Below are 15,460 nucleotides of genomic sequence, written 5' to 3' on the forward strand. Positions count from 1 at the left end.
ATGTACTCCTTTAGGCTGTACAAACGTAAGTCTCGTGGTTCCGTTTCACGTGTCTTCGCCAGCGTATGTATGTACATGTCTCTGACTCTTGTCTTCGATGTGTGTAGTATCGTACAAGATACCATGAAGAGGATTCTCATCCTCTGTTTCTTTACACGCGCACCCGCTGTTTCTGTCTTCGAGTTCAAGAGGTGAAACTTGTTTCAACGACCTGCTTCTTTATACTCACTTTACCATGTTCTTACGCTCAATCTGTATATGCCTACGTCCGAAAATTTCTACGCTTTTAGTTTCCAACTTTATTGAAATGCTTATTATCGATGTCACAGGAAAGTACAATTACATACAACTGGACTCCACATACTTATAATTTATAGATGCAAAACTGCAGAAAATGTTTGCAGTATACAAAAATATGTAAAATATCAAAAATAAAATACTTATTGTTGTACCAGAAAGTGGAAACAAATTTTTGCTTTTCTTTTACTTCCTGCTATGATAAAAATATGTTACAACTTCTCTCAACTTAGTATTTAATCGTACAATTTCTTTAACAAATTTTATTTGCTGTCATAAAAATATGAAATTACATAAAGATTTGCAGTCTACATGTAAAACAGATGATTATATTTATCAACAAATCTCTGCAATCAATTTTACGAACATTTATTTAAATTTTACTCCATAGTATTTCATTTTATATTCCTACAAAATATTTACCTATATTATAATGTTTAATTTATTTTCGTGGAATAAACGATAATGTAAACTAATCTGAATAAATTTCACTTTCTATATTAATATTTCTTTTCGTAATTAATTAAATCGATAATATATTTAATATTCTAAATAAACATTTTGTGAAACAATATTAATCAAACTATAAATAAAAGTTTAAGATGTTACACTTTGGAGATTTAGAATAATGTTATAAAGTAATTACTTTCGCAAATTTTTGAGAAATTAACATTTTTTTGGCCCTTTCAGTTATGTATAACCTGTCAATAAATAACAGACATCTTTATCTCTATCGTACATATTGTTCAATTTTGTTAATCACAAGTATCTCCGTTGTTTCAAATAATACATAAAAACAGCGTTTAGAAAAGTTGTGACATAGACAAATATGATGGTAATAACTTTTTCACAGATAAAGAAATACCTCAATTTTAATTTGAAGATTAACTTTTTTTTATTAAATGAAATATAATGTTTAATTTTGTAAAAGATATAACATTTCATATTCTCATAATATTGCTAAAACTTCTATTACTTTACTCTTTGTAAATAACTAAATACTTTCTCCGAATAAAAATTTTATATTACCTTATAAGCATTAAATGTGAAATTTATTAATATTCAAAGATCGAAAATTTATCAATATATTCATTCCTGTTAATAGTCTTAAGACTATTCTGTATTCGCTTGAAATCTAGAAAAATTAAATAATATTTCATAGAACAAAGAATTTTATTAATACTTATATTATAAAATATACATGTAATTTAAATAATAAAAATAGATCCTAAGACTTTTGAGTGAGAGTGTATATTTTTAAAAAAATCGTTTAATTATTTTGGAATTATATTTTGAATTGTGATTGTATCGAAATATTAAATTATTTCTTATTACATTTTATAGTAATAAATTTTTGCCTAAAATATCTAAATCGTTTATAATATCCATAATGTATTAATTAAATTGATTTCGCCAAGAGAGAAAATCATTCACAGAAATATTATATAACCTTAGAGAATTTCTCCAATGAAAAGCTAATTAATTCGGAAGTGATAAGAAAGAATACACATTTGATATAAAAAGTGATATCAAACACTATAAATACTTTTAAACAAATCTTATGGCAAGGGATTTTTGCTACTCACGGCACTGATTCAATTGTGGAAATAAAAAAAAATTGATTGTGATAGTTCAATAGGTGGGATTATTTTATATATAAATTTATTGCAATAATTTATTACTAGACACTATTATTTGAAAATTTATTATAAAAAATTTGAAGATATAAAAAAGCAGAGAATCAAAAAAATACATAAAATATATAAAAAAAATATATAAAATATATAAAAATATTTGTTAATGTAATTTTTAGTATCAGAAATAAATTTCTGTTTAAATTTTTCAATTGAGTTAAGAAAATATGAAATTGGAGCGTTGAAATAACATGCACAGGGGATGGTTTATAATAGATATAATAGATATATAATAAATATAAATAAATAAGGAAAAAATATGGAATAAAATTTTTTTAATTTGAAGTTTCATTTTCGAAAAAATTGAGTTTGAAGATTTATTAAATAGACTTGAAGTTAATTAATTCTAGATATGATAGAATAAAATAATTAACAAGAGATTGATTTACATAATAATAAAAATAAAAGTAAATAAGAAATGTGGAATAAAATTTTTGTATAAAATGCTCGTTTTCGAGAAAATCAAGCGTGAAAATTTAAGTAGATGTGTACCGAAGTAATTTGTAACGAAACACACTCAAAGTTTATTTTCTTGAAAATAAAAAATTTTGTCCTACATTTTATTTTATTCTACAATTATTTTGTCACGTCTAGAAATAGTTAATTCAGGTATGCTTGATAAATCTTCAAACTCGATTTTCTTCGAAATGAAGACTTAAATCAAAACACTTTATTCTATATTTTTTGTTTTTTTACTTTTTCTGTGAGAAATCATTTTCTCTACTTGTTTGTACATGTTATTTCACATGTTTGAAAAATAAAAACGTGCTGTTTTGCTAGAATAACGATTCGAAACACAATTCTATTATAGGATGATTAAACGCAAATTATCTGCTACAAATTTTAACAATTTAAAAAGTTTCAAACTGACCAGCTCAATCTGATTTGAGAGGAAAGCGAAAATTCTGCAAACTTCTGGAAACAAGTTCAAATATTCAAATAAGACAGAATTATTTAAAATCATAAGTGAAGAAAAGAATGAAAACCTTCCAGGCTCTATTTTGAGTTTAATTGACTTTGCGTTGCACTGTATATGTTGTTACTGATGTAATGCACATAATTATTTCTTTTATATACATATACTATATCTTTTATATAAAATATTACATATACATTTATTATATAGAATAAACACACAAAATTTGTAAAAATTATGTCTGTAAAACAAAATAATTGTAAATTTTTAATCTAATTTTATAACTTCGTCAGTAACTAGATAAAAAAAACAGCATTTATTTGCTGTATCTAAACAAATTCTTTAGATATTGTTTTTTGTATTTCCGTTAATGTGGAAATCGTTGAAATCTTCTATGTATAAATGTAGAAGAATTTTTTAATAAGTTTTGTAGTAAAATGAATAAAGCTGAAAATTTCAGAGAAGTGACATTTTATTATTTTTATACTTTAATTATTTTATAAAAGAATTTTATTGGAAAAAAATACGATTGATCAGTATTCAAAATAACAAAGTTACCAGGTAAAGAGAGTTGGAATACTCTCTATTCCATTTGTAATAAATATACTCCTATATACTCTTATATTCCAAGTGGAATAAATATAAATATGAATGTAACGGCTTGTTACATTTTATCTCTTTGAACTGATTTTATTGTTATACATATAACTTATGTGTATAAAGTAAAATATATTAATTAATCGGTTGCAAAATGATTATAATACTGTTAAGTTCATAAGCTCGTTAATTTATTTAGATAAGTACTATGAAACATTTTGGAACTTCTTGTGAAAGTAAGCTATTTATATGTATATTAATATGTATATAATCATAGTCTTAGATGCAACTAGGTACGCATATAAAATCATATTATTCTAGTAAGTCCTCCTTTCCGTAAGAGGTCTTCGACGTAATTTGGATATTAGTGTCGCCTAATTACCCTATTAACGTGAAACTAATGTAAAGTCACATGGTGCTGAATAGTGAATATCCTTTGGTATATATTTGCGACTGAACAGCCTATGTATTTGAATTATACATTAATTTAAATTATACACGTATTATCGTATAAGTCAGTAGTATGGTATTATATGAATAGTGGATATATGACGTTAATAGTTTCCAAAATCATATACTATAATTCCACGAATCTAAATATCACAAATATTAAACATTAAATGTTAAAAATTTCATTTTTTAATTTCCTTATATTCATAAATCCTTATATTCATTTTTTTATATTGGGTGTTTTTAAAAAATATATTAAGCTACAAATATTAATTTAGTTACGATAATTTTTCTTTTGTGATTTTCTATTTAACATTTATTAATAATATTATAAGTAACAGATTTTTATTAATTAATATTTGATACTTGTAGTGGAAGTTTTAATTACTTCTGATAAAAGTTTTATCAAAATAAAGTATCAAAATGAAGTGAAGTAAAGTAAAAATTTGACTATAAAGTTAAATACGACAAAATTCAATTAAACAAATCTGATTCAAAAAGCAATATTTCACAAAAGAAAAAAACAAACTTAAAATAAATATAATTTCAATTTCTTTTACATTTGAAGTTTCTGCTTGCGGTACGATCGATGTTAAAGGAAACAAATAGAAATGTTTCCATAATATCATCACTTACGAATATAAATGCAGAAAAATTGTAAATGTGTACTCGTATAACTAGCATTCGAAAAAGAAAGAAGAGAAAATACGTTCAATTAAAAGAATGCATAGGAATGTCTGGTGTTTATATTCGTCAAATTGTTGTTGAATACTTCTCAACAATTTGAACATATTAATATATTAATATAAAACACAAAAGGAATTTCATTAAACCAAATTTAAATTACTAAATCACTTAGTCTCAGAATTTGTAATTTTAAAAATCTCTATCATGAAAGATATAAAATACAAATCAAATCAAATACCAAAAAAATTTCAGTAATTTAACATACATAAATTACTAGAGTCATCTATAATCAAACAGTATTGTTTGAAAGTTAAATGTGCCACATTCCAATAATGAAAATACGAAAAAGTGTCACGTTATATAAACGAAGCTTGAAAAAATAAGAAACTAAAAAAAGAAAGAAGAGGAAAACATCGAATGCGGTATCACTAGTTGCGATATTAAATATATGAGGTACTGGATATATACGTACATGATTGAAAGTGTAATGCAATGCAATAAAACGGACATTTAAAGCCATAAAAACGGGATGTTCAAATGTTACGCGTTGCGCATTTCGTTATTGATTTTAGTGACATAAAGCAATATAACAGCGATTATCGATCACAGGCATTGTAATAAAGTTCAGTTTGAGTAGAGAAAGAAAATGAAAATGGGCAAGAAACAGAAACGCGAACAATAGAAATAATGGGTGGCAAACGAAATTAAACCTTCGTCGTCTCTGCCTTTTTTTTTCACGAAGCGGTAAGTGAAAGAGGTCTGTCCGCGGAGATACCCACGAGTTTTATAGTGTCATTATGTACCAGCGGAAGAGGCCCTTATGAGAATGGGTTCTCCGTCTTCCCTTCGCCAGGACACTCTTGGGGTTGGTCTTCCCGTTGCACGACAACTTAGAGTTGCATTGTCACCTTCCGAAACTGCCAAGTCGGCGCTGGTGTCACCTCCATAAACGATATCCGGTGGTACTGTTCAACAAATGTCAAAAAAATATATTCTCACCACTTGTCCCTTATTAAGAAAAAGGAAATGTTTCACTTGTCATTTTTATTCTTTATACAAGTTCAATTTCAGAATAACAAATAGAATATATTTCGAAATAATGCGCAAAATCTAATCATAGAAGCGATTGAAATATAGATTTTGAAATTATAATGAAAAAAATATATATGAAATAAAAGTTTTTACGGCTAACGCTGTCATATTAGAGAATATACAATAATTATAATTTTAGAAAGACGTCAACTCATGTTCATTGACTACGTATGGATATACATACTTATAATAACTATAATGCATTTAGAAACAAAGTATCTTGACACACGTTGTTCATAATTTGATTTTTGACAAGATAGTTCACGATGCAATATTATTCATATAAAACTTTGAACGCAATACAATGCCTTGAATTGTTTCATGTACAGAAAAGAATAATGCTAACCCTTTTCATATTCATAAATACGGTGTCGCAAGAATTCATTTTTAACTAAATAATTCGAAAAAATATCGCGAGTGTTTTTTTCTAATGAAAAAACACTCAAAATATCTAAGCGTTATATGTCGAGCATTTCGCACGACACGTAGTGTGGAATATCTCGACCAACGCGTATCATAAACAATATCAGGCATGGCAAATTTCATCTATGCGAAGAAATTAAAAATGAATATGATATATGTTGAAGATACTTAAAGTTTTATCTATTTAGATACATATGTACATATGAAGGAACTTAAAGATTTATCTATTTAAAATTAATGTATCTTTGAGTACCTTAAAAAAGTACTATACATTATCAGGAAAATAATATAGGTTATATAAATAAATATCTATTTTCTTCAAATATATTAGATACAAATATATTAGATACTTGTCATGTTATAAAATCTTAAAGATTTGGAAATTAAAAAATCAATGTAGAAGTCATCTACAGTATGTTCCATTTTCTTTTACTATATTTTTAATGTTAATATTATTCATTGAATTCATTTGCATTTGAATATAGGGTTTTCTAGAAATGCTGTTAATCCTATAATGAAAGTATGAATTTTAATTATTCCATTTCATATTGTGTGTTAGGAAATCAAGATCGGAAACTTAATATTAAAAAATGTTTAACTATATTTTAATAATACTATATTTAATAATACTATATTTAATTTATTTGATATGCATGTTATTATAAATGCAATTTTGCATTTAAAAATAATATTTCTTAGTTAAATATAAGTAGTGGAGTTGATTAATTGTGTGAAGGTATAATTTATCAAAATCATGATTATCATGTTAAATCATGAATTACTATGGTCATGAAAATAAAAAAAATTAGCACTAATATTAATAAGAGAATCATCAGAGTAAGAAACTTCATTTTCTCTTGCATAACAATTTAATGTCTGTTATTTAATGTCATTAAATCTATTTGATATTTAAATATAATTTTTATAAATTATGAATTAATGTATTTAAATTGTCTTGTTTCATATTCAAAAAAATACATACATACATTTTTCGCACATTAGATAAGTAAATTAAAATGATATTTTCCATTAAAACGAAAATGTTGATTAAATAGATATTTTTTATTGTTTCTGATGAATAAATATTATTTATAAATATTTAAAACCTTAAACGATTTTTTTAAATATCATATAAAATAGATTTTATGATTTTTCATAGTTGTCGTAATAACGTAGTAGCCTTTCTCTATGAAGAATAATATGACTGCTTTTTGACTGCTTTTGTAATTGACATTCAAATAAAATGTTTAGTAACTGAAAATTGTTAATCTAACTTTATTAATATCGCAGGTAATTTATAGTTAATTATATAATATGTAGTTAATTATATTTTGTTTGTAATAATTATAATTTTTCATAAATATTAAAGACTATTTGACTATTTTTAATCATTAAATATTTAGAGTAATATAGACATAGATCTTAGAATTTAGAATATGAGAAATTGTTCGAATAAATTCGACAATTTCTCGCGTGCCTTAACGATGAGTCTTTAGTCTTTGCGCTCTGCATTTAATTGAGCAGACAATAAAGCGAAGAAAATTCGGTGGAATATCAAGATGATTCAGCGTCACAATTTAGACAGGATTTCTAGTCTAAAGTTTATACAAAGTAATAAAAATAAAACGAACAAATAACAATAATTTTATATAAGACATCACTTTCTGCCAAGATGTCAATTTATTGAAAATGCTTTCAGAAAATCATATTTATTTCAAACAAATTAATGAGCAAATTGACTATTAATGATAAACAGTCAAAGGTACCAGTCAACAGAAATATTATTTTCTAAAAATATATCTTTAACAAATTGATCTTCGTAACAAAATGTCATTATAGCAAAAAATCAAATTTAATGACAATATTAGTAAAAAATTAAGTATAAACAAAATTTGTATATACATGTATAAAAATGCTAAATACTGGATAATTTTATATATGTATAGAAATGCTAAATAGAGGATAATTCTATACATATATAGATATGCTAAATACATACAAATATAATAGTTACTGAATTATAACTCTGTTCCCACTAAAGATGGAAAAAAACTAATGTGTTTGTGATTAATGATATTAATTAATTCTTTTTCTATGTTAATTGAATAGTACATTTCCTCAAGAATACAATTTAAATAAATAATTTAAACCAATTTATAAAATTAATAGTAGAATATTTCATTTAAATTATTAAAAATTAAAACAAAATGGACTACAATTATAAGTGATGTTCACCGATTTATTAATCAGTATTTTTTTCATAAATGATGAATATTATGAAGTAAAAAAGAAAAAATAACACTACCTCTTATAAAATATGGCTTTTAATTAAAAGTAGGAAGTAGCCTTTAATTTTTTAAATAAAATGCTATATATTTTTTAATATAGCATTGTGCATATTGTAAAATGTATATTAAGATAAATCATTGATGTACCATATAATGATTTTTAGAGTCAAATGCTGGAACAAAAGGAATATTTCGAATATTTCATATTGTATTTTAATACTTTTTATTAAAAAGTTTACATTTCGTGTATTTACATTTTCAACACGATGCTTCATTACGAATTTCATTTCATAATTTTATTGATATTATGTATGTAAACTTATCAAATTTCATGTTCAAAAATCTTCCATTATTTATAAGTTTCATTGTTTTAATAAAATATAAATATATAAAATTGTTTTAAATACATTTCTTCAGTTTATCTATTGAAAATTTTCAGAAATTAAATCACATACATTTTTTATGAAGAAGATGATTTTTTATGAAGAAGAAAATTTTTTTCTCAATTATTTAATAACTTCAATTTTTTAAAATAAAATATATATACTAATAATATAAATGGTTACTTCAATTTACAAGCGTTAAATCACATATATGAATAAAATTACTTAAAATCATTTCGCTTTCGAATTATCTAGAAATATTATTTGAAAATAATTAAAGGAATTTCAGGCAAGTATATTATCGAATAATTTCTTACAGTATGTTTATAGTACTGTATAGTTACTGTACATTTTAATAATTAAAACTACATTTTAAAACTAATAACTCTTTCTTATCGTATAATTTTTTTTATCTTATAATATAGTTATATTTTTAATAATTCATTATTGTGAATCAAAGAATATGATATGTTTCATTTTTGTGAAAAGGGAAGGAAAAAGAATTTTATAAAAAGAATAGTAGGTAACGTAAAGTAAAATAAAGGTATTATCTTTCGTAATAAAATGTAATAAAACTAAAGAATTATGTCAAAGTATATTGAACTTTTATAAATTAAAGCTTTTGAAAGATCGTTTTATAGACACAACTATAGCAAGAGACGTTATAATGAGCCGTCTTCAATGTTTAGTTAGTATAAATAATAGACATGTTTTAGGAGCAGTAAGAGATAAGGGCGGAACAAGAAATTGCTAATGTTCGGAACGTCGAGAACATAATAATTATCTCTCCTATATTATGCACGTTCCTCGATGTTAAATGAAGAGGAAAGGAAACGGAAATATCGAAAAAAAGGAAGAAAAAGATGTACGTTTTGTTCCTCGTTAGACTGCTATACAGTATACTCTGTTGAATATAATAGGTTGTAAAGTAAAAGAAAAAGAATAGCAAGAATATTTTATAAAATACAATCTTTTATTACTGTAGCTAATAATAAATTTTTATTGAAATATAGTAATGATCTAACAATAAGTTTCATTAGTATATTAAAAAATACACACACACATATTATATATTATATATGTATATGTATATATATATACACATATATATACATGTATATATATATATATATATATATATATATATAATGTATATATATATATAAAATATCGGTTACTGAAATGACTCAAATTTAAAATTATAAAAATCATAAGACTTAATAATTAATCAATATCGCATCAATTATTATGTTAGTACATGTAAAAAATACATAATTACATTATTTATTTACATTTATTATTATAATAAATAGGTAATTAATTTTGTTCTCTTTTATGAATTTTAAAAAATAATAAATATTTTCTTTGAAATTATTTTTAACCCTTTACATCTGAAATTAAAATATCTATGATATTTTTTATTAAATTTTTGTGTCGTTAAGTAATTTTTGGAATATTATGTATATTGAAAAAAGGAAAATAAAGTTTATAATAAAGTTTAGAACTTACAAGATATTTCGCAAATCGTGAATAACCAAATGGGAAATGATTTTACATATAAAAATAAATTAAAAAGAAAGAATAAAATTTTTTCATTAAAGCCTTAAGTCATAAATCATTAAATACGAACTGAAAACATATTTCTTTTCTTCATAAAATTGAAAATTTTTGATAAATATTAAAAAATATTGTATATTATAAAGGATTTTGTATTTTTATGTTAAGCATAAATTAGTACTTCTTTTATAGAACATTCTCGTTCCAAGAATTTGTTCAATTATAGGACTTGCATGGAAAAAATCACTATCATAATTTAAATCGGAATTATTAGAGTAAGTTGAGCTAATAGTTTCGTACTCTTTTTATAATTTTTGGTTATCGAATTGAGATTATAATATTATTTCTATTGAATTTAATTCTTTCAATTAATTTTATTTCTATTTTTTTTTTTTACAAATTGTGTTCTTTGAATAAATTAATTCTTATATTATTTTATTAATTGCATTATCTATATTGAATTTTTTATTTTCCCATGACAGTAACGTATGGGTTTAAAATCTTTTTACTATTGTTTCTGGTATGACACAATCATACATTTGTAACATAAAAATAAAAATCTTATTTCCATATAATTTTATTTCCATTATGGCACTCATATATTGTATATTATATGATAACATATGCAAAGTGTATAAAAGGTAGGAACAAAATTCATATTATATATTAATAAGATCAAATAAATAAAAAAAGTTCATATGTCCGAAAATGCTTTATTGTAGAGTTATAAGATTTTCGAAGAAGTTATTCCTAAGATTTGTTACACAGAATCGTAGACAAACTCCTATTGGCAACACATTTCAAATTATGATTAGTATTGCACTGTCCCATTTTTGATGGAATGTACGTGAATTTTTTAATGAAAAATTCTCTCAAGGTTGGATTTATCGTAGCTGACTAATAAATTGACTTCCTAAATTACCAGATTTAACTCGTATATGAAGTTATCCGAAATAGTTGGTTTGTGAAAATAAAATAGAAACAAACTTTGGACAAACAAATGTGTTCAAAATGCATTTTTTTCTATCTTTATAACAGTATATTGAAAAGAACTCGATAATCGTTAATTTGACGGATCGATTAATCCCTTGTTAGTCCTTTTTTTAATGTCTAAAATTAAAAATACTCGATAAATTTTCAAACTTAGTTTCGTCAAACACTGAGCCTTGGACGAAAAAATTTTATTCCTTTTTTAAAACTCATTTTTACATGTGGAATTATTCTTGTCCACGAGTTGTGATACATTCTATATACTACCCTGTATATTATAAAATGTTAGATTATCCGATCAATTAATCTATCTGTTAAATACAGATATTTTACCAAGTAATACAAAATGTTGATGATCCATCAATTAATATATCTATTAAATACAAATATTTAATATTTTGCTTGTTTTGTTTGAATTAAAACATCATGCAAAAATGTCTCATCTCTCTATATGTTTAAAAAAATAGGATAAAACATACTACGTATTAATGAGGTCAAATAGATAACAAAAGTTATCTGAAAATACTTTGTTAAAAGATTATGAACATTCAAAAAATTTTATTGCTTGGTAGCTATAACAAGTGTACGAAAATAACTCAAAAATATAGAATAAATTTTTTTTGCAAGATGCTTCATTTTTGATAAAATCAAGTTTAAAAATTTAATAAGTAAACAGTTTTCAACAAATTCTATTTTTCTTAAACAAAGCTTTAAATGAAAAAGTTTTACTCTACATTTTTTACTTTTTTCTCACAGAATAACCTCCTTTTATTTATTCTTTTCTGTCACGTTTAAAATTAATCAAATTCAAGTGTATTCAATATTGTAATATATAAAAAATTGTTTTGAACAAAAGTTGTATACTACCAAAGGAGAGAAATCACACTGTTATTTATTTGACCTTACGATAAATTGAAAAAAGTTGTGAAAGTCAATGTTAAAGTTTTAAATTTAACTTTGATTTTTTATTATAGTTGACATTGAAACATTTTTATAACACTACCTACATATATGTATTTTTATCATAAATTATTCCTTTATGGCATAAGATATAAAGTCTTACAATTAATGTGCTATCAGCATTAGTGTTACTAAAGTAGACTAGGGAAAGCAATTAGAACATGATAGGTATATTTCTTCTTTATTGTATGTAAATATTTATTTCATTTCGATTTATTAGTCATACAAATTGTGAAATCTAAACAGGTAAAGATGTTTTGAAGACGACACCGTACAGTGGTATGCAAACAGAAAATATTCGTCAAATTAAACGACCGAGAATTTGAACATAGTCTAATATGCTTATAATACGCACAATCGGGTCTTTTCATATGTATGAACTCCTATAATGTAGGAAGTCCGACTGTAATCTCCTCCCTTCTATATATCGAGTAACACTAATGTCAATGATACTCAAATTTAAAATATCTCAGGAATAGCTTACGCAAATAATGCATACAAATAGTGTTTTGAAAATGTTTCGATGTTACGTATGACAATACACAGTAAAAAATATAGGTTTCAATTTAACATTACAAGCTTTTTCAATAACTGTTGTTAAAACAAATAAATGATAGCATGGTCTGCTCTCTTCCATATCATATAAATTTTGTCCGAAACATATTTTTCAGCATTTTGTATTTTTGGAAATATTTGGGAGATTAAAATAAAACATCCTATATATTAATTTTTAAATTAATTTCTATAATTTGTGTTATAATAATAAGATAATAGCTACGTATTTGTATAAGCAATACTTATACTACAAAAAATGAAGTTAATTGTATTAACGATACTATTGCTATGCTGAAGTGGGTTGGTTTGATTTTCATTTAGAAAGATATATTCAGTACATATTACTTTTTCAATATCTTTTCTCTTGAGGCGTATAATTATAGTACATGTTTAATTATAGTACAGTTTAATGTAATTAATTAATTAATTAGAAGTTGCAGAAATATAAATTTCAAATTACGTATGATTATGATGATATTATTTTCACGTTTAAAGATTTTCAAATGATTTTATAATAATTCAATAGTTTTAATTTCCAACTAGTTATGAATGGTACTTTTATTTATTAGAACTCAAGATTTGTTTTATGAAAATTTGATTCATATTTGTTAATCTTTATAATTTCAATGGATTATATGTATCTCAGAAAGACTAAAATATTGTATTGTAAAATGTCCAACTTATGTTCCTGTCCATGTTGCTATCTTATTATTAATACAAAAAATTTCCTTGAGAAGTATATGAACTACATAATTTGGTTTATTGCAATTAATTTCTTTAATTCCAATAGATATGTACGTTAAAAAAAATTTTAAATTAATGTTCTTTAAAATAAATAAATGAATTTTATTCAGTCGAATTCAATATGTTGGCATTTTACTTAATATTCTCATCAAATAATTTTCACAAAAAATATGTACAATAACAATATTACCAATATTAGAGCTCTGAACTAAAGTGTAAAACTTACATGAATTAAAACGCAAGGAATATAAAATGTTTATATTAAAGTGAAAAACACGAGCTTTCATTTACATTTTCTATAAAAAATCACTCAAATCCTTTAAAATGTATCGTTATAAATCTATGATTTCTTGGAAAAATTGGTCATTTTGACTATTTTATTTTTATCAATTATTTTATTGTTAATACATTTTATCATACTAGTGTTATTTTAATTTCTGTTTTAAAACTTTGTATTTTTTCAGAATTGTTCTATAATTTCATAAAACCGGTATCGATATGTCTAAAATAAAAGAAATACTTCAAAATTAAATCATTTAATAAAAGATAAAAAAGAAAGTGAGACTGAAAGAAGAGACTTCTAAGTAAGAACTTCAATTGTGATGAACAAGATACCTAAATGAGAGAAGACATTTAAGACCATTTAAGTCTTAATAATGCATTATGATTATTATTTTTTGATTGTAAAAGATAAGCACATGTATTAAATGCGAATTTGTTTAATGAATTCTATAAATTCATTTTCTGATTGACTGTTGACTGACCTATAATCGAATTATATTGCTGTATTTCTGTATATATCATAAACAGGATATTGCATTTGTGCATCAGTATCAATATGTGATTACATGTTAATGCATTTGGAAAATCATTAAGTTCTTTAGGATGGATTTTAAATAACGAATTAATCAATGTTTACATACAACACGTGCATTGCGTTGCACAAAGTTATCAACTTTAAATATATTTTTCAAAAAAATAGGTTAATGAAGTAAAATTGGATTATAAACAAATTTGATTATAAATCATTAGTTTTGATTTTTGTTAGTATAATTACGTTATGAACATATTTATCTTTTTTCTTTCTGCATGATTCTACAAGTATTTATATAATTGTACATAAATTTGTATTGATGCAATTATATATTTATATTAACGTTGTTATGTACTTTATGTATACTTATAATCGTATAATACTTGATTCAAATTAAATTGTACATCGTAATATTTTTAGAATTATTTTACTCAATATTAACTTTGTTTTACTAAATCTTTTAAATAATAACTATATAAATTTTTTAAATAATAAATATACATATGTCGTCTAAAAATATAAGAGTATCTAGTTTCTAAAAGTTAAGTTTTTAAAGTAACAATATTAATTTTTTCGATTTAACAACTTTATTTTGAATTTTTTCAATAAATTCATATGGAATCGTTAGTGATACATTTTATAGGAAAATATTTACATATATATTTTTCCATTTAAAAATATTAGGTCACTTGATTTCATATAAAACCAGACGATCGATCAAAATTTTGTGTTTACATAAAATAATAATGTAAAATATATAATAAAAATTGACAGAAACTGTTCATGAAGATTTGAGACCTTGATCTAAATCTTATTTAAAAAAAGAAGAAAAAGTTAAGTGAATTAAATGGATTGCATTCTTCGTAGATTGCAAATCTTCGTAGAAATTGCTCGGTACGTTTACGATTATGTATATATTGCAAATATGTCAAAATAGAAAAGTTGTGTCCGAGATTAGGAGAATCTGAGAATATACGTATATACAATATGAGACTTATGCAAATTATTATGCT

At 23.6% G+C, this 15,460-nt stretch overlaps 1 protein-coding gene across 1 annotated transcript in view; it reads right to left on the reverse strand.

Annotated features, from left to right (window-relative positions):
• Nucleotides 1-15,460, reverse strand: part of LOC122531691 (lachesin-like) — a 42,748-nt gene that overhangs the window by 9,860 nt on the left and 17,428 nt on the right. The window contains exon 4 of the mRNA XM_043659810.1: nt 5,445-5,606. Within this exon, the coding sequence (XP_043515745.1) occupies nt 5,445-5,606 (162 nt within the window). The remainder of the gene's footprint in view (nt 1-5,444; nt 5,607-15,460) is intronic.

The sequence above is a fragment of the Frieseomelitta varia genome, unplaced genomic scaffold, assembly GCF_011392965.1.
Source record: "Frieseomelitta varia isolate USP_RPSP 00005682 unplaced genomic scaffold, Fvar_1.2 scaffold_411, whole genome shotgun sequence".
Lineage (NCBI taxonomy): Eukaryota > Metazoa > Arthropoda > Insecta > Hymenoptera > Apidae > Frieseomelitta > Frieseomelitta varia.